Raw genomic sequence first — 23,573 nt, forward strand, 5'->3', positions numbered from 1 at the left:
GGCATTCGTACCTAAACTTTGCTATGCACAGTGAGATTCAGATATCCAAACAGCCAGACCTGTGTGTGTTACTGTAAACAAATAAGCAGCCTTAATCTGGAAATATAGAAGCATAGAATCATCGAACTGCAAGGGACCCTGAGGATCATCTAGTCGAACCCCCTGCAATGCAGGAATATGCAGCTGTCTCACCTGGGGATCGAACCTGCAACCTTGGTGTTATCAGCACCATGTTGTAACAAACTGAGCTATCCAGTTGCCCAAGCACTGCTGCTGCGAGGGAGGGGGAGTGATCAGACAAAGAACAGAGTATATTTCCCCTTCCTTGTTTGGCTTTTGCAAGGTTTCAGAGGGTTTTCCTGTCCGACACCCCCCCCCCCATCATTTTTGGTTCAAAATTCTGTGGTTGGGAACACATTAGAAGTTTACCCATAGGAATCAATGGAAATCATTGACTTGTTATCCAAACACTGACCTAAAAAATGATTCCCTGACAATGCGTTGTGTTCAGGCAGCAGGACCTGCATGTAGCTCAGAATCCTATCTAACCTGTTTACCGGAGGCAGAAGTAGGATATGTGTTTGTGACCCAATAGCCATCTGACTTTTAAAGAATTTTCAGGCATGTTCTTGGCCAGGGTGGGGGTGGGGATATCTATTGCCTTTCTGCAACCTTAAGTGTTCGCCTAGCATTCCATACCCCTCTTCAACATCAGCTTCATTGGACTGGTCATGTTGTGCAGATGCCTGATTATCGTCTTCTAAACTTACTCTATTCCAAACTTAAAAATGGGAAGCGTAATGCTGGTGGTCAACAACAGAGTTTTAAAGACTGTCTCAAGGCAAATATTTAAAAATGTAGTATAAACACTGACAACTGGGAAACACTGGCCTGCGAGCACTCCAGTTGGAGAACAGCCTTTACCAAAGGTGTCATGGGCTTTGAAGACACTCAAACTCAGGACACAAGGGAGAAACATGCTAAGAGGAAGGCACACTTGGCAAATCCACACCGTGATCAACTCCCGCCCGGAAACCAATGTCCACACTGGAAGGACGTGTGGATCCAGAATTGGCCTCCACAGTCACTTACGGACTCATTGTTAAAACCATGTTTATGGAAGACAATCTTACTAGCCAAAGAAGAAGAAGACATCTCATTGAGAGGAGGATGTATCTTAATCCAATGCAAACAAACAAGTTGTATAATCCAGAATGACTAGGTTTATTACATTGCAAACACAATACAACGAGAAGAAGCCAGCTGCCAAATACTTGGCCAGCTGCTTCAAGACAGTCTCAGTTCTCGGTCTCTGTGGCCTCTTTGTTCAGCCTCCTCTTCCACATCTTTTCTTATGTTCCCGTTTTGATGCACCATCTGCTTTGTTGCCCTTCTTTAGTCCTCAGTTCTGGTGCCAGCTGGCCAGAAGAAAAATGCAGGGAGGAAGGTCAAGTTTGTTAACCTCAGCTTGAGCAGCAAAAAAGGCAGGGCGTGATGCTTCGTATCTCGTGCATGTAAGCATTACCACCTGCTAGCGTTCACAAAAGAAGGTGGGGTTGCGGGCACAGGAGTATGGGCTTGCCGCAAAGTTGTCTTTGGTGATCACTTGTAGCCAAGTAGGATTGTCTTCCATAAACACGGTTTTAACAGTGACTCCGTAAGTGACTGTGGAGGCCAATCCACACATCCTTCCAAAGTGGGGACATTGGTTTCCGGGTGGGAGTTGATCATGGTGTAGATTTGCCAAGTGTGTCCTCCTCTTAGCATGTTTCTCCCTTGCGTCCTGAGTTCGAGTGTCTTCAAAGCCCACGACACCTTTGGGAAAGGCTGTTCTCCAATTGGAGTGCTCACAGGCCAGTGTTTCCCAGTTGTTGGTGTTTATAACTACATTTTTTTAGATTTGCCTTGAGACAGTCTTTAAACTTCTTTTGTTGACCACCAGCATTATGCTTTCCATTTTTAAGTTCTGAATAGAGTAGTTGCTTTGGAAGACGATCATCAGGCATCCGCACAACATGGCCAGTCCAACTAAGTTGATGTTGAAGAATCATTGCTTCAACACTGGTGATCTTTGCTTCTTCCAGTACAGTGGTATTAGTTCGCCTGTCTTCCCAAGTGATGTGTAAAATTTTTCGGAGACAGCGTTGATGGAATCTTTTGAGGAGTTGGAGATGGTGTTTATAAGTGGTCCATGTTTCACAAGCATACAGTAAGGTTGGTAGCACAATAGCTTTGTAAAAAGCATTTTGGTTTCCCTGCGAATGTCCTGGTCCTCAAACACACTGCACTTCAGTAGGAAGAAAGCTGCACTCACAGAGCTCAGGCGATGCTGGATTTCGGCATCAGTGTCAGCCCTTGTGGAAAGATAACTGCCCAGGTAGGAGAAGCTTAAAGCCACAAAGTTGGCCACCCTGGTCTCTAAGCTCCTTGTCCCATAACTTCCTTAGTTTTTTCTCCCTGTCCTCCTCAGCCAGAGCTACGCCTGTCAGTATTTCACTTGGACTGTTATGAGTTCCCTGGTCCAAACGCAGCAAGGAAACAGCACAATTCTCAGCATTTTTTACTCAGAAGTAAATCCCATTGTATTCTGCAGGGCTCATTGCAGGGGCAGATCACCTATCTGAAAGTGCCAGGTGTCAGTTACCTGTAGGGATTGGGGGAGAAATCCGGGCCTTCTTCATTTGCACATTCTGAAACAATACAAGAACCCAGACTCAGCCATCCTATGAAATTTGCAGTTCCCTGAATTTTGCAATGCATTTCTTCAACATTATAATGTGTACAAAATTGCATTTGATAGGATAACACCTGCACAAACATGTATTTATATACCAGCAAAAACAGCAAATGAGAACACATTATATAAGAGAACACTGTTTTGCAAAAATGTTTCTGTTAGGGGAAACGGCACACGAGCACCTGCATATTGGGAGAACTTTGCACACAAATGCTGATGATTTTCATGACTCCCCCCAACCCCAACGTTAATAAACGAATGAGGAAATGTGGAGATCTGCTGCCTCTCCTGCCCTTAGAGAGTGATAGCAATCTGATAATAATGCATGAAGAATTAGGGGCATTCTTATTATCAGCTGCTTGAATGGACAGTTCAGCTAAGTGGCAAAGAGGAGCTGATGTGGTGTAGTGGTTAAGAGTGGTGGACTCGTAATCTGGTGAACCGGGTTCGTGTCTCCGCTCCTCCACATGCAGCTGCTGGGTGACCTTGGGCCAGTCACACTTCTCTGAAGTCTCTCAGCCCCACTCACCTCACAGAGTGTTTGTTGTGGGGGAGGAAGGGAAAGGAGAATGTTAGCCGCTTTGAGACTCCTTCGGGTAGTGATAAAGCGGGATATCAAATCCAAACTCTTCCTCTTCTTCTTCTTCAGTGTGGGATAAATAGAATATGAGAAATAGTTCTCTCAGAGCATCTCACTCACCATAAGAGTGTGGTTTGTGGGCAATCTAAAAAGAGCCGGTTTGATGGAACTTGCTTTCTGTTCCTCAATTCTGTAAGCAAATCCACCAGCTCAGTGGATTTCTGTTCCTATATTATGTCATTGTTTGGAAAGGGAACTTTCAGGTTGATTTGCAAACCTTAAGCCATCCCAAGAAGCAGGGCTGTGAAAAGACCCTTTGTTGGACTCTGGACAGCACCATCAGGGCAGCCCAAGCAGACACCGCTACACTAGATGGACCAAATGGGCTGACCAAAAAACAGCTACACATATGTTCTGCCTGATTTTGCTGGAGTCAGGAACACAGGCAGAGCCCAGGTGAAGAAACTTTGAACATTCCGTGACATCACCTCGCCTCACCCAATCAGCACCAGAGGACTCACTGCTGCAGTTGCTATGCAGACACGTTTTCGTAGAACACACACACACACACACACACACACACAAATATCAGCGGACACTTTCTCTGTGCTTTATTTCTTGAGACAAGACGTTTGGGAACAAACTTCATCTTGATATTTGGCCCCTTATTTACAGAAGTGTGGAGCGGTGCCTATTGTTTTTCCGCAGTGATGGTAACACACACACTGCACCTGTTCAGAAATGCTGGCTGCTTTGCAGTTAATAGGGTTGCCATATTTCAAAATATATTTTGCAGCAAAGTTGTTGAGCGCCTTCTTTTTTCTCATTTGCCAAAGCAGTTGTTGTGCTCTTTTTGCAAAAGACCCATAGGCCTGGGTCTTCCTGGACATTTTTAACGATTCCACCCGGATGCTGTTTCTGACAGACAAATCCCGGACATGTCCAGGAAATTCTGGACTTATAGCAGCCCTAAATTACAACAAAGCCTTTGTGACGTTCCCTTGCATGTTCAAAATGGGCCTCGAGGGCTAGTGGCTGCCAAGCCTGATCTAGAACGGAAACTTTGTCACCCGAGATACTTGATGCCTCCAGTATGCAAATAAGGCATGGTAAACAAATGCTTCATGGGAGCTCAGTTTTGTTGAGAGATGAAAGAGACCCCTCTGACTTTTCTCTGCTGCCCGCATCCCTTGAAACAGTGTCCGATGGGGTGTGTCTTCAACCTTGCACCACGCAAGCCTTCGTTGGACAGAAGTCTTCATTGTTCCCTCTCTTTGCATAACAGGTATCGGCTGGGATTAACTTGTTTGTGACTCTGAATGGGTTGAAAGGGAAGCACCACAGCACATCTTATTCTGGCACCTCTGTCCTCCCAGACCCTGGCTGCCACCCCCTCCCTCGTGGACACATCTCTCAGCAAAATAGGCAAAGCATAGGTGGGATTTGGCAAAATAGACAATTGAAACCCCATTGCGTGCTAATGTCCCAGACAGAGATCTGATGCAACAGAAGCCATCCACACACTGGAGTCTTCTCTTGCTTGGGAGAAGAAGCAGGGAAAGAGGAGAATTTAGGGAGAGAGTTTTTTTGCAGGGGGTCAAAAAGTAGGGTAAGGTTAGCAAATCAGCCTGAAAGTCCTCTTGACATTGCACAAACGGTGCATTTGCTCCAGCTCTGAGCGTGTGAGGAAAGCCAATGGAACATCTATTTGCCAGCCCAAGGTCAAAGCTTTGGTCAATATTTCTTCTTGCAGGTAAGGAAGATCCAAACAGGCAAAGGAATTGGCCACAGTAATTTGGGTCAGAACCATAGAACAGTGGTCAGAGGAGCTTGCAAAGATGAAATGAATGACTTTCCTTGCCTTTATGCAAATGTTGATGCTGAATTTCCACTTGATGTTGTGGATATTCACAACGTTCCCAAGATTCGTCAAGTATTTGTTGTTTTTGTGGTTGACCTGGAATGGTATGTAGGCTTTCGGTCTTTGCCAGAATATGGTGGTGAACATGCAGCGGTGTCTCTAATACCAACAGTATATCATAAATGAAGTGAAACGGTAAAAATACCAGGTGTTCTGGAAGTTTATATTTGACACCTGACGAAATCTAATCGAGAGACGACAACAAGTTGTGGTTGAAGTTTCACATTTAGAATTTTGAGCAGGGGAATGGAATACGACATTTTGGCATGTTTCAAATGGTGGGAAATGTTTAGTTCCAGTTTTAGCAGATTGCACCCGGAAAGCCTTCAACAGCTGATGAGGAACAGAGTTACACCTTACGGGTGCATAGTTGCACGGCTATTTCCTGTGTCTACAGGTGAAATGCCTTAGTGCAAAATTTGAGATCTGGGGTGCTCATGAAATAAGTTGCTGGACAAAGCACTTGTCATCTGGCTAACCCTTCAACAGCTATGGGGCAGGTAGAAATTCAACAGGTAGGGGCATTTCCCATTAGTGCATCACCTTCTTGGGAATCATCGGTTTAAATTTCTGCTTGTTATACTGCTGTTAAAAACACAGGAGCTTTGCAAGAAAGAAAAAAAGGGCAACTTTATTAGGGATACTGTACAGTGGTACCTTGGGTTACATGTGCTTCAGGTTACATACACTTCAGGTTACAGACTCCACTAACCCAGAAATAGTACCTCTGGTTAAGAACCTTGCTTCAGGATGAGAACAGAAATCGTGCTCCAGCGGCGCAGCAGCAGCAGCAGGAGGCCCCATTAGCTAAAGTGTTGCTTAAGGTTAAGAACAGTTTCAGGTTAAGAACAGACCTCCAGAATGAATTAAGTACTTAACCCGAGGTACCACTGTACATCGTGCATGATTTGGAGTGGAAAGATGAGCTATCTGAGGAAAGAACTGGAAAAACTGCTGGTTCAAAAAGGGGAAGATCCATCAATATAAGATTTTGCATTTACTTTGATTTTATTCTTGCAGAATCAATCATCCTGAGCTCCTTCGTCCCGATGGCCCTGGGAGAAACAGAGAGGGTGATTTCTGCCACGGACCAGAGTGGGATCTTCACCACAGAGGAAACATCACAAAGCTCCCAGTTTTGTCAGTGATCACTGAGACCACAACCACCACCCTTGTTTCCTTACCACTTAATTATTGGGTGGGGGGGTTAGATCCTCAGGACAAAGGGATGGGACCAGACTCTCTTTCCCCAGTGCCATTGCTTCAGCCAAAGTTTGAGTCCGACACAGCTTCTTTGAAGTGTGAAAATAAAAACAGCCGGGGGATCCCATTGTGGATCCTTCACATCGCATGGAGTTTGGCCCCTCATAACTAAGCCTCAAGCCTGTTTCTGGAATGTTCTGGAATGTGACTAGAACGTTCCAGAACATTGAGAGAACATGATGTTGGGAACGAGGTTTTGAGTTCTGTGGTGGGGAAAAGGACATAAATGTTCTGTGGAGGGAGAAAACTGGATTATAAATAAAGACACCCCCCCCCCAAAGCACTGAAGCAGACCTTATTTTAGGGATTGCACCTTTCATCCTGACCTCACTGTTGATTTCTGTTCCTTTTTTTAAATAAAAAAAAAATGTAGACCGGCCAAAATCTGCCACAATAAGTCCCTCTGGAAACATCAGCCAGCTGTTGGGTTCCAGTCTGACTCTCATCTGTCGTGCTGCGGATTCGAATCCTGATATACAGTATAGATGGTATTTCAACAACACCGATGCAAACGTGACAAGCAGCAATCTGACCATTGAATCAATCTCCTGGAAAAACGAGGGGACCTATGTCTGCTGTATATCCTACCCTCAAACAAATGTCACAGCCTATGCGACTGTATCTCTGAGGATAAAAACAGACAATGGTGATTTTCTTGGCTGTTCTGTCTGCCGGAGAGTTGCAGGGAGCTCATTCCAAGTTCAGTCTAAACATGTTTACTCAGAAGTAAATCCCACTAGGTTGTGTCCAATTAGGTTTCCCTCAGAGTAGTCCCACTGAAGTAGGGCACAAAAGTTGTCGAGCTTTTTAAATCCCCAAGGAAATTTGAAGTTTTTGAGCTATTTCTAAGGAAATTTGCCCCAAAGTCAACACTTCTGGCGTGGGGGGGTTGCCATACACTTGGGTGCTCCCAGACATTTTTTTACAGACTTTCGGAAATTCAGCAATTTCCGACGGATGAATCCTGGATATGTTTGGATGTATGGCAGCCTGACACTGAAGTGACTGCGCCCAATTTAGGGTTCCTCTTTGCCGTATCCCCACAAGGAAAACCCACAGCTTATGGCTGAATTGGAAAAAACAGAAACTGGGTCTTTTTTGGCACATATTGTCATTTGTTCTGAATTAGCACTAAACAGAGAAAGTCAAAAGAATTCTGGGAGTTGTAGATTTTTAAGGATGCTGAGAGTTGTTAGGAGACCCCCCCCCCAAAAAAAATTTCCCTCCCAGAGCTACAATTCCCAGAGCGGTTTAACAACCAATCCTTCTTAAATCCAACAGTTTTAAGGTAGAGCAAATATAGTATTAATATATATTGTTAGTATTTGGGCTTTCATTCTCAAGAAATGAACTATTCTAAAAGCATGTAAATAATTCCTGTAGGCCAATATGATTTTGATAGTGCACTATGAAGCTAAAGGTTTATTTTTACAAATTTTAGGGTTTCAGGTGTTATATAGAGCTTTACAGAGCTGATTGTACAAGAATGTAAAAGCTGCTGTTTTAAATTTATCTAGATTCTTGGACCAACTTTAAGTATTAAATCAATTGCATGATTGTGATATTAAGCTAGGCAGTTTGGCTGTTCGTGTACTTTTGTACTTGTAATTTTAAGAAAAGGAAATTCAATGCAGAATAGTACATTTGAATTTATTTGATGGTGAACAAGTCACCTCTCAAAGCAATGAAAGGTGTAATTTTGATATTTTAAAATTATACATCTTTTCATTAGGAATTTCATACTGTCTCTTACACAAGGTTTAAAATAAATTTTTGTGGGACGGGGTGTGGGGAGGAAGGAGAAGGGGATTCTGAGCTGTTCGACAGTGGAACAGTCTCCCTCAGGAGCTGGTGGACTCTCCTTCCTTGGGGTCTTCAAGCAGAGGTCTGGTGGCCATCTGTCATGGATGCCTTAGCTGAGATCCGGGCATTGGAGGATGGTTGGCCTAGATGACCCTTCCAGCTCTACGATTCTGCGATTTATTTTGTTTTTCTTCTGCTTTAAAAAATAACTTTTTAGCAAAGAGAAGAAACTGCAACTCCCTCCAACGCTGACCCTGCTTGCTGGGTCCAGCAACCTCTTGAGGGTTTCCTCACGCCAGACTGGCAGGGTGGTACTGCTGCAGCCGCAAAAAAGGGCGTATGCAGCCCACAGGATATGAAAACAGCTTCCCCTTTGTGATGACAAACGGTGTGTCCTGTGCTGGGTTGCGATATCCATTTCTGACACATGCGCCGGGATTGGGCAAAGAATGCACAATGAGACATCTTGCTTAGCCTCTCAAAGCTAGAACGTGAGAAAAGTCTGGCCAAAGACCTATCTAGTCCGGCGTCCTGTTTTCACAACAGCCACACAGAAAAATAAAATAATAATAATAATGTGTGAGAGAACAAGAAGTAAAATCATAGGGGTAAAAAAAGAGGGGGGAATGTTCACACCACTCTTGCTTTTCTGTTCCAGAAACTTCTTCCGCTCAACTGCAACTGCCTCTGACGGTGTTTGTCGGCATCGTGTTTGGGTTGGCGGCTGGGATTACTTTGATTGGTGCCTTGCTATACTGTTTCTGTGAGTAAAGCCCTTGAACTGGGAAGACTCGGACTCCTGGGTTCTGTTCCCAAGGGATGAGTGTTAGGAATGTCAAAGAGACTCTCGGCTTGCTCTGTATTTTAACACAAACCTACCTAATCTGCAGTCCGTGAAACTATCCTTCAAAGTTAGCTTATCTTCCTTGATACGATACGATACGATAATCTTTATTGTCATTGTCCCATACAGAACAACGAAATTGAAAAAGTCTACATCAGACATTCAAAACCAACAAGCCTGCTATCCCAGCTATCCCAGCCTGGTTAGCCCCCTAAAAACTCTGATACCCCATAATTAAATGCAATATATTCCCATAGAGACTACCTTACACTGCGTTTAAAACCAAAATCGCATTTGGATAGAAACTGTTTCTCAGGTGGCTAGTCCTAGTTTTTATAACCCTGTACCTTCTTCCAGAAGGCAGAAGCTGAAAGAGATCATTTCCGGGGTGCGCACGATCCTGCGCTATCTCTGCAGCTTTCTTATGGCACCTGGAAGCATAGATTGGTGAATCAACGAAAAATCTTCAAGCCCTGGTCTTTGTGAAATATTATTTATTTATTTGTAAAAAATAGTTACACGTCACTATTCTTCTTTGTGTCCCTCCTCCACGTGATGTCCAGAGGGTGGCAACATGAGAACAGGCCTTTTCTGCAGTGGCTTCCCGCTTGTGTAGAGCTCTCCTCCGGGCGGCTCGCCTGACCCCATCATTGCGTTTCTTTAGACACCAGTGGAAAACGTTCCTCTTCAGCCAGGCCTTTGACTGATTGACATCTGATGCCCTTTTAAATCTATTGTGGGAGGAGGGGTGGGTAATTGGTTTTGTCCTGTTCTTAACTCTATCACGTGTTTTGTGTTTTTATATTCTGATTTTATGTTGTGAACTACCCCGGATGAAGGGCGGTATACAAATTTAAATAATAAGAATAAAAAAAATTCATTTAAAAAGCCGAGTGGTTTACAGCAATTGAACCTGAAACACTACAATAAAAACCACATTAAAAAGTTTTAAAATCTCTATAAACAGGGTAACCCAGAATACTGAGCCAATGGCACAACAACGGTTTCTTGTTGTTGTCAATCAGACCTTTGCCAATTTGAGGAGAGATCAGTGACACTCCTGTACACTCCTGTCTCAGTAGTCAAGCTAGGCTATAATTATAAAAGGACCTTGAATCCGGCCCACTAGACAGAAGAAGTCCTTTTCTCCATTCTTACCTTGTCTCCAGGTGTCTGCATTCGGAGGAAGAACCTGCAGCCGCCGCCACCACCACCGATTTCGACAATCCCATCCTTACCTAAGGACTTCTCTCGATCCAAAATGCTTGGTAGCAGAACCAGAGAAGTGAGTGATGTTTGAGACACATTGCAGCTAGAACAACCATTTTCACCCTGGCACAGCAGAGGTTCAGCTAGTGCCCTCAAACCCAGGGCTGTGGGTTAAACCACAGAGCCTAGGGCTTGCCGATCAGAAGGTCGGCGATTCGAATCCCGCGGCGGGGTGAGCTCCCGTTGCTCGGTCCCTGCTCCTGCCAACCTAGCAGTTCGAAAGCATGTCAAAGTGCAAGTAGATAAATAGGTACCGCTCCGGCAGGAAGGTAAACGGCGTTTCCGTGCGCTGCTCTGGTTCGCTAGAAGCGGCTTAGTCCTGCTGGCCACATGACCCGGAAGCTGTACGCCAGCTCCCTTGGCCAATAAAGCAAGATGAGCGCCGCAACCCCAGAGTCGGTCATGACTGGACCTAATGGTCAGGGGTCCCTTTACCTTTAAGCTACTGAAGGTTATGGGGCCCTTTATATAGCAGGCTTACATCATAGGAGCCTACGCAACACAAAACACTGTTGCTGTATGTAGGTTTTATTTTATTTGTTTGGAAATGTACATCCAGTTCTTTTTTCCTTTAAATTTTTTTGGGCACCCCAAGAGAGTGGGGCCCTAAGCTATAGCTTGTTTAGCTTATACGTAAATCTGGCACTGCTCAAACCCAGAGCTCAGCCACCCACTCCTGCCCCATAACTACCCAGGGAATGGCAGCTGTTAGGGGCAGGGGCAGTCTTGGCACTGAGAGACAAGAGAGGTTTTTGTTACATTTGATTGTAGCACAAACCAACCTCGTTTGCACTCCCTGAACTAATACCTGCACCCTGAATTATTCTGTGCATTTCTTCAAGCAAAAACACTGTGCACCAAAGGGCATTTATTAGTTAAAACATACACGCTATGTGTATGAAGACTTAATTCTGTGGGTTTTTTGGGGGGAGGGGAATGCATTTATATGTTAAAGTAAACCACACACAAGGGACGCGGGTGGTGCTGTGGGTTAAACTACAGAGCCTAGGACTTGCCGATTGGCAGTTTGAACCCCCGCGACAGGGTGAGCTCCCGTTGCTCGGTCCCTGCTCCTGCCAACCTAGCAGTTTGAAAGCACTTCAAAGTGCAAGTAGATAAATAGGTACCGCTCCGGAGGGAAGGTAAACGGCATTTCCGTGCGCTGCTCTGGTTCACCAGAAGCACTTCCAGCCCTCCACAGAATTGCTTCAGCAACCTAGGAAACTTTCCTGTTTTCCTTTGTTTCAGACCAAGCTTGAGAACCCTGCTGAGCCCAGCACCATCTACCAGGTAAGTGTACACTTCCAGACTTAGGAAGAAAGAGACTAAGGGAAAGAGAATGAAATAGAGCCGGCTGCTCTTTTTGGCAAGCCAGCCGTGAGTCCGTTCTGGACTGTCTAGTCTGCTAGACGTGACACGAGACAAAACCCACCACCACCCACTGCTGTCTGTGGCTTTTACGGGCACAAAGGTTGCGCAGCCGCCCTGCTGCTTAGGCAAAGAATTACAATAGCGGTGGTTGTGTTGTTGTTGTTTTTGTGTTCCTTTGGCAAGGCTGACTCATGCCACACTGTGACGCAGGGTTTGCTCATTGCATGACTCAGCAGATGGCTCAGAGCCTAACTGGCCATCGTTCTGCTTGTGGGGGAAGAATCCTGCCCACTCTGACTGCCCCGTGCAGGATCCTGCCTTGTTTTGAGTCAGCATTACCCACTCAAGTCTCGCGGCCACCCACCCAAATACCTGGTGCCCAGCGAATGTTCTTGGACCACAGCCCTAAACTGGACATCTCCGGCGCAATATGATCTCAGGCTGCCTTTGAAGACAGTTTGGAAACTGCAGATGGTGCAGAATTTGGCGGACAGATTGGTGTTGGCTTTGCAGAGGTCAGCAGGAGGCTGGGGAAAAGGCTGGCTTGCTGCTGTTTTCTCATGCTCTGAAGGGTAGGGCCCAATAGCTTCAATTTACAGTGGCACCTCGGGTTACATACGCTTCAGGTTACAGACTCCGATAACCCAGAAATAGTGCTTCAGGATAAGAACTTTGCTTCAGGATGAGAACAGAAATCGTGCTCCCGCAGTGCGGCAGCAGCAGGAGGCCTCATTAGCTAAAGTGGTCTTCAGGTTAAGAACAGTTTCAGGTTAAGTACGGACCTCCGGAATGAATTAAGTACTTAACCCGAGGTACCACTGTACAAGGAACTACCAAAATGATTAAGGTTTTCAATGACATTTTTAGGTTATATTTTAGTGATCAAGATTTAATATATATTTTTAACTGCCACTATATCTGAATAGTCTCTGTTATACCCAATCGCAATTCAGTGTATTCCTGTTGTGTTTTATGGTTTTCCTGATATTGTAAGTGAGCCGGAACTGTGACCGTAATAATAAAATTCATTCATTCAATTTACAAGGAAGGGGATTCTGAGTGAAAAAAGCTGTCTGACAGTAAGAGCTGTCCGACAGGGGAATGGTCTCTCTCAGGAGGTTGTGAATTCTCCTTCACTGGAGTTTTTTAAGCTGAGGTTGGATGGTCAATCATCAGGGAAGCTCCAGCTGAGATGAACCTTGGGGTCCCTTCCAACTGTACAATTCTATGATTTCATGATTGTACTCCGACACGCAGCAGCTCACTCAGGCCCCGATTCTATGGCAGAATGGTCGGCTAGGCCTACTGTCTTAAGATCCCTTTAACAGGAGAGGGATGAACCTAGGCGTCAGGTGTGGATTGCAACGGTGGTCTATGCCCCCCCCCAAAAAAGTTGGTTAAGCGTGCAAGGCAGGCAGATCAAACCCACAGCTGAACTGTCTCAACCTTTTGTCTTCAGGAGGTGCTGTGTGACGACGGGGCTGTGTATCAGGAACTGGAGAGGTAAGCCCCCGCTCCGTTTCTGTGACTTCTCCTGGCTTTGGAAAGGAGGAAGGAGGACTCTAGGACCCTGCCAGAGCGCTCACATCTCCTCCCCAAAGCCCAGGGCCGCACTTACCCGGTTCTGAGATGGCATTCCCATGGCTCAGAGCCCAGTGTACAGCCCTAAACCTGCCCCTGCCACCTTTCCCCATACAGAAGGTGACTGGACCAGCAGTTGAAAATTTAACTTCTAGAGAACATAACTCTAGTGAAGGGGCAATGCCTTCCCCTGCCCCTTGGGGGCAGCAGGATAACTTAGGGGGCACTGGGCACCCACAGTTCTGCCCTGCCCCACAGGAGCTCACTGCAGCTTATTGCCTGCCCCACCCCACATTTCCTGCACATGCATTTCCTCAAATCCCATCGCTGAGTTTTTGGCATTGGAAATAAATTCTGGGCCAGATCCTGCGCCCTTGACACACATTCTCTCTCTCTCTCTCTCTCTCTCTCTCTCTCTCTCTCTCCAGGTGATTTCCGAGTGTAGCATCTACTGCATAGCAATAAGGACTTACGATACCTTCTCCCAGCTGAACGTTTCTGCCTAGATGCCTGTCAGCTGCAAACCCCAGCCAGGCCCTCTTTGATATACCTGCCGTAAAAACCCAGACTCTTCTCTAAATATAGTGCTTTAATTACATGGCATGAATGTGGCCTTAATGTGCATCCCTGCAGATCATTCTGAGGTAGAACTTTGAACGGTTTCATCTTCAATGTGTTGTTGTGTGGTTTTTTTTTTACTTTAAAAGAAAAACGCATTAGACACTTTGTGCTTGTTTGCTTAAATATCAAAACGGTTAGAGAAAATGCATTAAACAATTCATATTTCACCATTTTTCTACTGTCTTATGTCTCTTTTTGACGGCAACCTGAAACAATCCAAACATTGGGTAGTTGGGTTAAATTACCGAGGACTGTTTACCATAAACTTGAATTGAACTGTGAACTGAGCGTGAACCGAACTAGGCTGTTTTATACAGGATCGAGCATGAACTGAAGTTAGTTCCTTTCTGGACGTGTCAAGTTGGAGCTAATTCCTTTTTAAAATTATATTTCCGAGATCTGGGCCCCACCTAGGACCCCTGGAGCCCCCTGGCTCGGCCACTGCTGTTCACACATCCTGTCTAAGCAAGTAAAGAATGTATTGGATTTGTATCCCACCGCCCCTCCAAGAAGCTCAAGATGGCAGCATACATGGTTCCCACCCCCATTTTATCCTCACAACATCCCTGTGAGGTAGATTAGGCAGAGGGCTCATCCAGGCTGAATCCGAGCAAATGGCAATCAGCTTTCCCAGGGACTGACATTTGCTCCAATTCACAGCTAAAGAGTGGGTTTTCTTGGGGCAAGTTGTGGGGCAAAGAGAAGAAGAGGAGGAGGAGGAGGAGGAGGAGGAGGAGGAGGAGGAGGAGGAGGAGTTTGGATTTGATATCCCGCTTTATCACTACCCTAAGGAGTCTCAAAGTGGCTAACAATCTCCTTTTCCCTTCCTTCCCCACAACAAACACACTGTGAGGTGAGTGAGGCTGAGAGACTTCAGAGAAGTGTGACTAGCCCAAGGTCACCCAGCAGCTGCATGTGGAGGAGCAGGGAATCGAACCCAGTTCACCAGATTACAAGTCCACCGCTCTTAACTACTACACCAGACACATGACTAGCAGAAGCATGGATGAGCCCTAAGAACCAGGCAGAGGGCCTTCTTGGTGGTGGCGCCCACCCTGTGGAATGCCCTCCCATCAGATGTCAAAGAAATAAACAACTATAGGACATTTAGAAGACACCTGAAGGCAGCCCTGTTTAGGGAAGTTTTTAATGACTGATGTTTTAATGTATTTTTAATCTTTGGTTGGAAGCCGCCCAGAGTGGCTGGGGAAACTCAGCCAGATGGGCGGGGTAGAAATAAATTATTATTATTATTATTATTATTATTATTATTATTATTATTATTGGCATTGACTGGTCCAAGGTCACCCAATGAGCTTCATGACTGAGTGGGAATTTGAACCCTGGCCTCCTAAGCTCCTAGTCCAACATTCTAACCACTGCACCACATTGCCAGGAGGTTGACAAAAGAGCACCAAGCCTGTACTTGCTTAGGAAATAAACAACTATCTGACTTTTAGAAGACATCTGAAGGTGGCCTTATTTAGGGAGGTTTTTAATGTCTGATGTTTTATTGTATTTTTTTAATATTTTGTTGGAAGCCGCCCAGAGTGGCTGGGGAAACCCAGCCAGTTGGGCGGGGTATAAATATATAGCCATCGGGGTATAAATTCTTCTTCTTCTTCTTCTTCTTCTTCTTCTCTGAGAATCCTCTGGAAAAATAATCTCTCAAAGGACCTCTTGATGGCATTCTATCATTGTACTGTTGAGAGTGTATTAACTTATGGTCTGTGTGTGTGGTTTGGGAGCTGCACGGTCAGGGATGCTGTCCAGGGTTGTAAAGACTGCAGAGAGAATAATTGGGTGCACTCTTCCCACCTTGGATCAAATCTATGCTTCCAGGTGTCATAAGAAAGCTGCAGAGATAGCGCAGGATAGTGCGCACCCCGGAAATGATCTCTTTCTATAGGAGTATATTGTATTTAATTATGGGGTATCAGAGTTTTTAGGGGGTTAACTAGGCTGGGATAGCTGAGATTGCAGGCTTGTTGGTTTTTGAATGTCTGATGTAGATCTTTTCAATTTCATTGTTCTGCATGGGACAATGACAATAAAGATTATTGTATCGTATCATATTATTATTATTACCATCTGGCTCTGGGCAGATTGGGCCCATGGAGAGAGAGAGAGAGAGAGAGAGAGAGAGAGAGAGCGCAGGTGAAGGAGCAGCAACAACCCACAAAGGTGAGATGGGTCCAAGGAGCCAGCTGGAGGCATCTTGTCCAAGGATCTCCCTCCCCGAAAATCCCTGGAACCAACACTGCTCATCACATCACTTAATGGAACAAGGGAGAATGGGTGTCACTAAACGGGCACTGGAGGCTTTTATTTCACAGGTGTATATATGATGTTATTTTCTGCCTCTGGGGGTCCAGTTGGCTGTAAGGGTTGGTGCTCAAGAAGCTGCCAGACTGTCCTCAATAATTTCATTCACGGTTTCCAGATAGATGGAGCTCCTCCTCTTGTGGTGGGGAAGGCAGTGACTCATACAGTCTGTGGAGTTGGCTGTTGCAGCTCCAAAGGCCACCACTGTACTGGAGAACGATGATCTCTTCTGCTTTTCCCCCCCTCTAAAAGAGAGCTTGTCTTGAATCAGAGAAGGGAAACCAGAAGGATCCGTATCCTACTCCCCTTGGGACTAGAAGGGTAATCTCCAACCCATTAGGTGCCACATCCACCCATGTTCAAGGCCAAGTCTAGCCCCAACCCGCTCCTGCTGTACACACAGCTTCCTTAACTGAAGTCGCCATGCTCTCGTTGACATCTGGTGGTGGAAATGGGCCCTCAGAAGGAAACTGTGACTACCAACCTCTGTGATTTAAGGCAGGGGTGCAGAATCTTTGGCCCTCCAGATGCTTCTGGACTCCTGGCTTTTGCTTCAGATCAGAATTGAATGGGCTTGTTCAGGATCAATTCTACCCAAGGAAAGAGGGAAAGGAACAACGATTTCTGGAGTGAGAAGCTGGTTCTATTTCATATTATTTGAAACATCCCTATGCCGCCTTTGAGAGTAAAGGCAGCTTACCACAGAACACAGAAATACAATTTATTTATTATTTGTTTTATTTTTAAAAATTTCTATACCACTTTCTATTTTAAAGAAAAATCCCAAAGCGGATCACAGCATATTAAATCAATAAAACAATACAATGCAAGTACAATGCCATGGATGCGAAAAATTACGGGAAAAATGAAATATTAGGAAAGGGCCACCAATAAGACAGGAGCAAAACCTACACAGTAGGATCCTGGCATAAGATGATTGGACAGCACATTGTATACACCTCCTTCACTTTTTGGTCAAAGAATATAAACAACACCCATCGGAACTGGGGACTATAGAGTTAAATATAGTCTCCGGTTGTTCTGGGTTGGGGCAAAGGTTCCATTTTTAGCCTGTCTTGCTGGTTGCTTTCATTCTCCTGTGTGGTTGTGTATTGGCCTGCTCATCCGTAAAGCAGCCTCTCGTTCCAGACCTGCCTTATATTATACTTAACCAAAATGAAATCAAAAACAAGCAAGCGTTACCTTGCATAGTTGCTCAACGTGTAGTAGGAAGTGACGCCTACCAAGAACAGGGACAGCGAAATACATCCGACGACAAGCCCCGCCGTGACTTTGGCAGGTAGAATATGCACCTTCTTTTTTCCTCCCAGATCTCCACATGCAGACAGCAAGAAAAAAATGTGCATATAATAGGAATAATAGTACAGCGGTGTGGCGTTTGCCCTCCTAGGTGTGTGACATCATACTGGGTCATAAGGAAAGGGTTAACTAAGTGTAAAATGATAACCAATAGGAACCCAAGGGGAGGAGTTAGAGTTAGAGTTAGAGTTGTTAAGAAGTCAGTCTGGAGTTAGAGAAGGGAGAGGGAGGATAAGTCTGTGGGTAGGGCTAGTTTGATTTGAGGGAGTGAGAGAATCTGTTAAGAGGAGTCAGTTAAACAGTTGAGATAATCAGTCAGAAGGTATTAGGAAGGTATAGGCCGGTAAAGAAACTAAGGTTATGAAACTGACAAGAAAAATTGTCTGAAACCATAAACTTGTTAATGCTTATAAAATAAACTTGTTTATTTGGTTTAATGTTAACAACTGTCTGGACTCAGTGTGTAGCCGAGAGAAACGGGTTGGTGGCAGCGGGGAAGCGAGCACAGTGGTGGCACAGGGATCAATAGACCGTCAAACGTCCAGGGACCCTGTGTGATCGCCACAAGCGGTACCTCGGAAGTCGAACGGAATCCATTCCGGAAGCCCATTTGATTTCCAAAACGTTCGGAAACCAAGGCGCGGCTTTCGATTGGCTGCAGGAGCTCCTGCAGCCAATTGGAAGCCACAGAAGCTGTGTGGGACATTCGGGTTCCAAAGAATGTTCGCAAACCGGAACATTCACTTCCAGGTTTGAAGCATTTGGGAGCCAAAAAATTTGACTCACAAGGTGTTAGGGATCCGAAGTATGAGTGTAATAGTAGCAGCAGCAGCAGCAGCAGCAGCAATTTATTACTTATACTCTGTCCATCTGGCTGGGCCTCCTCAGCCACTCGGGGCAGCTCCCAACAGAATATTAAAAACACGATAAAACATCAGACATTAAAAACTTCCCTAAACAGGGCTGCCATTAGGTGTTTTCTAAAAATCAGATAGTTGTTTATTTTCCTTAGCTCTGAGCATCCCTGTCCTCTGCATCAGTTACAGGTAAGGGTGAGGGAGAAAATTGATTCAGTTCACAAGGAAAGGTGAACCCACATCTTTCACATTTTCCAAAATAATACAAGTACAGGGGTACCTCAGGTTACAGATGCATCAGATTACAGACGCTTCAGGTTACAGACTCTGCTAACCCAGAAATAGTATCTCAGGTTAAGAACTTTACCTCAGGATGAGAACAGAAATCGCATGGCGGCAGCAGGAGGCCCCATTAGCTAAAGTGGTACCTCAGGTTAAGAACAGTTTCAGGTTAAGAATGGACCACCAGAATGAATTAAATTCTTAGCCTGAGGTACCACTGTATGAGGGCCGGACCATCCATGAAGCAAGGTGAGAAGACTGCCTCAGGCGGCAGGATCCATAGGGGCAGCAGTCCTGATGTAGATCTTTACTCCCCCCTTGTTCCTTCATGTTCACCCCTTCTTCCCTGGCAGGGAAAAGGGACGCCATTTTGTGGTTCACCCCAGGTGCCAAAATGCCTTGGACTGGCCCTGGCAAGAACTGAAACATAGCTCTGCAAATGCGCTGCTCTGAATTTTGCACGGCAGTTCACTAGCCAAGGGTTTTGTACAGAAATACCTATACAGTGGTAGCTTGGTTTGCTACAGCTTTGGGTTACAACCATTTTGGATTACAACCACATCAAACCCGGAAGTGCGTGTCCCTTTTTTTGGATTACAACCAATTTGGGGGGGGGGAGGCCCCATTGGCGAAAGCGCGCCTTGGGTTACAACCTGTTTTGGTTTACAACTGGACCTTTGGAGCGGATTATGATTGTTAACCAAGGTACCACTGTACTAGGTCAAAGTGTGCATAAAAGTACATACGTTGGTGAAAATATTTTGCGGACGCGCACTATATTTAGGGAAATTGCCTTGCAAAAAAAGTCACTATTGCATACATGCATATATATATATATATATATATATATGGAGAGTTTACATTCAAATGCTGATGAATTGTCATGATGACCTTTTTTAAAAAAAATAAATAAATTGCAAACTGGTGTAAAAATGTGGAGAACTGCACCTAAGACTGGAAAAATGAGAAACCGAGAAATATACTCACCTTTGACCGCCAGGTATATCCTCCCCACTTCGGATGAGTCCGGCAGAACTCTTTTCTTTTGTAGCATGTAGTAGCCGCTGTCCAGGAGGGTTAAATTAGTGATGTGTAGGGAGCAATGTGGATTGATGTCCACCCGCCCAGTGTAGGCCCAGCTGATATTGAATATGGAGACTGGCTGAGGTTGGTAGGTCACAATATTACTTGCCTCTGATATTTTCCCTCGGAACCAGCCGCAGAATGAGACCCTCTCCATGCTACTGACTGGGACCAGTGTTACATCATTTCCCAGCGATGGGCGCCACGGATCCAAGACGATGGGAATTCTAATGTTCTCAGCTTGCACCAGTACAAAGCACGAATTCAGAATGTGGGCTAGAAGAGCAGGGGTTGGGCGGAAGGGGAAAGAAGCAAAAGTTCAGTTCAAGGAAGAGGTTGGCAGCAAGTCGGAGACATCGGCGCTTGCGATGTACCGTATTTTTTGCTCTATAAGACTCACTTTTTCCCTCCTAAAAAGTAAAGGGGAAATGTGTGTGCGTCTTATGGAGCGAATGCAGGCTGCGCAGCTATCCCAGAAGCCAGAACAGCAAGAGGGATTGCTGCTTTCACTGCACAGCGATCCCTCTTGCTGTTCTGGCTTCTGAGATTCAGAATATTTTTTTTCTTGTTTTCCTCCTCTAAAAACTAGGTGCGTCTTGTGGTCTGGTGCGTCTTATAGAGCGAAAAATACGGTATTTATCGAATTCATTTATCGAATTCTTGCCCTGTGCAATTTCAAAACAAAAGCAAGCAGATTGCAACATTCTGGAAATTCGGAAACAGCTGCGGTTTGAAATGTTCTGAAACCAATGAAAACTAAAAACATGTTTCCGTTATAGAGCAAGAATCAAGAGGGTTTTTCAGTGTTATGTCTTGGAGAAAAAGGGAGAAAATTTGGGAGGCATGCCTTATATTGAGGCTGCAGCAGAGCTCATTGCAAGTGCCTTAAGAACAGACTCCCTGCCCAAGCCAGAGTTTTAGACCCCAGCCCTGAATCCTGTTACCAACTGGGGAAGGGGTTTTCTGAAAACCCTGTGCTCCATCTGCACTTAAAGCAGCACCATAGCACTGCAAAGAATTCTGGGGACTGTAGTTTGTTGCTAGGAGACTTCTTTAACAGTATATTATTATTATTATTATTATTATTATTATTATTATTATGCCGCCCATCTGATTGGGTTACCCCAACCACTATGGGCAGCTTCCAACAAATTAAAACACAGTGTTATTATTATGATGATTTATTACATTTCTTAGTAGCTTTATCTTGCCCAGTGCAGCCCAAAGTAACATACAACCAAAGTAACATAGGAACCAAACTCGCCACATAAAGACATTAAAACCAAGGGGGGGGGGTGTCCATAAATTACCATATAGCAGGTCCATAAATTACCATATAGCATATATTCAACACACAAAAAACAGCGACAATTTGTTGTTGACAAAGGACAGCTGGACATTTAAAGGGTCCCATTACCTTCAGTTGTTTAGGGCCTCATCAAACCTAAATCCGGCTCTGTTTGTGAGGCACACGAAGGAGGACCTCAAAGGATGGTCAGTTCATATGGGGAGAGGCAGTTCTTGAGGGATTGAGGCCCTGAGCCTTTACATTTGAATTGGGCCTGGAAACTACCGTATTTTTCGCTCCATAGGGCGCACCGGACCATAGGGCGCATCTAGTTTTTAGGGGGGGAAATCAAGGGGGAAAATCTTATTTCCCCCCCAGCCCCAAAGAGCAGTGTACAGGCTAAAGAAGCCATAGCCCCGTGCAGCTTCTCCCTGCCGGAGGGGTTGTGTGCGGCTATGGAACAAGCCAAGGCAGCCAGCGGGATCCATCCCGCTGGCTGTTTTGGCTTCCTCTTTAGCCCCACGCAACCTCTCCCTGCCAGGAGACACTACGCGGGGCTAAAGAAGCCATAGCCACTTGCAGCCTCTCCCTGCCGGAGGGGCTGCCCGGGGCTATCCCTGAAGCCTGGAGAGTGAGAGGGGTCGGTGCGCACCGACGCCTCTTGCTCTCCAGGCTTCAGTGAAAGCAACGCAAAGCCTCCGGAGCATGGAGGGAGGGCTCCCTCTGCGCTTCGGAGGCTTAGCGTTGCTATCGCTGAAGCCAAGGAGCCTGCATTCGCTCCATAGGACGCACACACATTTCCCCTCAATTTTTGGAGGGGAAAAAGTGCATCCTATAGAGCGAAAAATACGGTAATTGGCAGCCAGTGCAGTTGGGTCAGGATTGGTGCAATATGCTCAAACCGTCTTGCTCCGGTGAGCAACTTGGCCGCCAAATTTTGCACCAGTCAAAGCTTCTGAACCGTCTTCAGAGGCAGCCCCACAGATGATGCATTTGCCACAGTCTCTCACCTGCTAGAAGCAGCATTGGCCAAGGTCTTCCACGGCCAGAGGGGGCCCCAGCTACTGGGTGGGCTCTCTGCATGGTGTTGGTGACACTCTTGTAAGTGAGAGGGCTTGGGGCATCCTGGGAGGATGATTTTGTGCCCAGCCATACACATGGGTTCCTCCCCTGTCCGTAACCACAGATGCCCAGGAACACCCAGCCTAGGCCACCTGTTCCCACCCCTGCAAGATCTCCTCAGCTTTAGCCTAGGATACCTCACTACAGCCTCCCTCACCTGTTAGCTCCCAGGTAACCATAGGAGGTCATAAAGCTGGAGTGTGAGCCTTGGTGAGTTGGGTGGGGAAGACCCCATTTGGGGGGCCCATCTGAGAAAGGCGCATCAGTCCAGGGTTTAAACCACAGCGAGCTGGCAGGGTTTATAATGAGCACAAATAATGAATAGACTTTTTAAAAGTCATATTTCTTGGTTTCCAAAGATGTGTAGCAGGCTATAACTATGTGGCTAAATACACCGATCCTGGCCTGACGGCACTGGCTACCAATTAGTTTCCGGGCCCAATTCAAAGTGCTGGTTTTGACCTATAAAGCCTTAAACAACCCAGGACTGCAATACCTCAAGGACCGTCTCTTTCCATATGAACCTACCCAGACCCTGAGATCATCTCCCAAGACCCTCTTTTGTGTGCCTCCTCCTAGAGAGGTCCAAAGGGTGGCAACATGAGAACGGGGCCTTCTCTGCAGTGGCTCCCCATCTGTGGAATGCTCTCCCCAGGGAAGTTCGCCTGGCGCCTTCATTATATACACCTTTAGGCTCCAGGCAAGAATGTTCCTTTTTAAGCAGGCCTTTGGTTGATCTTACTGACATCCAACACCCTTTTAGAATGTGGCTTGGGGGGGTGTTATTGGGTCACTGCTTTTGGTATGATTTTATATGTTGTGGTCTTCTTTGTGAACCGCCCTGAGACCTCTAGGTATAGGGCAGTGTATAAATTGAATAAATCACCACCACCACCACCATCATCAAACCCCTTTCGCCCTCACGTCAATCTCAGCAACAACCAGGTACATACCATACTTTTCCGTGTATAAGATGAGGTTTTATCCTGATAATATTATATATTAAATTGGGGCTCAGCTTATACATGGATAGTGCAGAGTGGTGGTGGGGGATTGTTTTTTGTCACAAGCTGATTGGTGGTTGTGGCAAGGGCTGCTGTCGATTGGCTGTTGTTGTGGCAATTGGGCGGGCGATTGGTGGCTTCTGGTGGCGATCGGGCAGATGATTGGTGACCTCTGTGCCATGTGCTAATGGCAGCGTTGTTGGGGTGGGTGAGCGATTTGTTGCAACCCATCTTCAAGAAAGCTCAAAAACTGTAGAAATAACGGAGACGACAGGAGGTTGGATGCAGGTGAGCTGTGCAGG

The 23,573-nt window shown here is 45.7% G+C and overlaps 2 protein-coding genes across 7 annotated transcripts; one reads left to right on the forward strand and one right to left on the reverse strand.

Moving 5' to 3' along the window:
• The first annotated feature begins 1,310 nt into the window (after positions 1 to 1,310).
• Positions 1,311 to 14,132, forward strand: LOC308484414 (uncharacterized protein). Of its 3 annotated transcripts, none has more exons than XM_081019353.1 (8): positions 1,311 to 1,484; positions 6,259 to 6,378; positions 6,875 to 7,147; positions 8,963 to 9,067; positions 10,318 to 10,433; positions 11,666 to 11,707; positions 13,248 to 13,291; positions 13,798 to 14,132. In XM_081019353.1, exons 2-8 carry the CDS (start codon positions 6,288 to 6,290, stop codon positions 13,799 to 13,801), a joined length of 675 nt encoding a protein of 224 aa, XP_080875479.1. In that variant the 5' UTR covers positions 1,311 to 1,484; positions 6,259 to 6,287; the 3' UTR covers positions 13,802 to 14,132. The 3 variants fall into 3 exon arrangements, with proteins under 3 accessions (XP_080875479.1, XP_080875481.1, XP_080875480.1); XM_081019355.1 differs by lacking the exon at positions 1,311 to 1,484 and adding an exon at positions 1,932 to 2,214; XM_081019354.1 differs by lacking the exon at positions 1,311 to 1,484 and adding an exon at positions 5,141 to 5,753.
• Positions 14,133 to 16,289: 2,157 nt separating this feature from the next.
• On the reverse strand, positions 16,290 to 22,408 carry LOC308484441 (cell adhesion molecule CEACAM21-like). Of its 4 annotated transcripts, none has more exons than XR_013989915.1 (5): positions 22,156 to 22,408; positions 19,762 to 20,133; positions 17,519 to 17,648; positions 16,800 to 16,905; positions 16,290 to 16,560 (listed from the first exon to the last, which is right to left on the reverse strand). XR_013989915.1 is itself a non-coding variant. In XM_081019403.1 (4 exons), the coding sequence occupies exons 1-4, from the start codon at positions 22,226 to 22,228 to the stop codon at positions 16,869 to 16,871; spliced, it is 612 nt and encodes a 203-aa protein (XP_080875529.1). In that variant the 5' UTR covers positions 22,229 to 22,408; the 3' UTR covers positions 16,290 to 16,868. The 4 variants fall into 4 exon arrangements, 1 of the variants encoding a protein (XP_080875529.1); XR_013989916.1 differs by having other exon boundaries at positions 16,290 to 16,576; XR_013989917.1 differs by having other exon boundaries at positions 16,290 to 16,544; positions 16,787 to 16,905.
• Positions 22,409 to 23,573: the final 1,165 nt, after the last annotated feature.

Source organism: Podarcis pityusensis (genome assembly GCF_964106645.2).
Source record: "Podarcis pityusensis genome assembly, chromosome: 8".
NCBI lineage: Eukaryota > Metazoa > Chordata > Lepidosauria > Squamata > Lacertidae > Podarcis > Podarcis pityusensis.

Bases quoted from the DNA above. Each gene is read 5' to 3' on its own strand.
- LOC308484414 (XM_081019353.1), top strand. From the start codon at position 6,288: ATGGCCCTGGGAGAAACAGAGAGGGTGATTTCTGCCACGGACCAGAGT. The intron at 6,379-6,874 runs GTCAGTGATCAC...AAAAAAATGTAG, and splicing joins ATCACAAAGCTCCCAGTTTT to ACCGGCCAAAATCTGCCACA. The intron at 9,068-10,317 runs GTGAGTAAAGCC...CCTTGTCTCCAG, and splicing joins TGCCTTGCTATACTGTTTCT to GTGTCTGCATTCGGAGGAAG.
- LOC308484441 (XM_081019403.1), bottom strand. From the start codon at position 22,228: ATGCAGAGAGCCCACCCAGTAGCTGGGGCCCCCTCTGGCCGTGGAAGA. The intron at 20,134-22,155 runs GTGAGAGACTGT...CTGCTCTTCTAG, and splicing joins GCCAATGCTGCTTCTAGCAG to CCCACATTCTGAATTCGTGC. The intron at 17,649-19,761 runs GTGAGTATATTT...CTGCATGTGGAG, and splicing joins GATATACCTGGCGGTCAAAG to ATCTGGGAGGAAAAAAGAAG.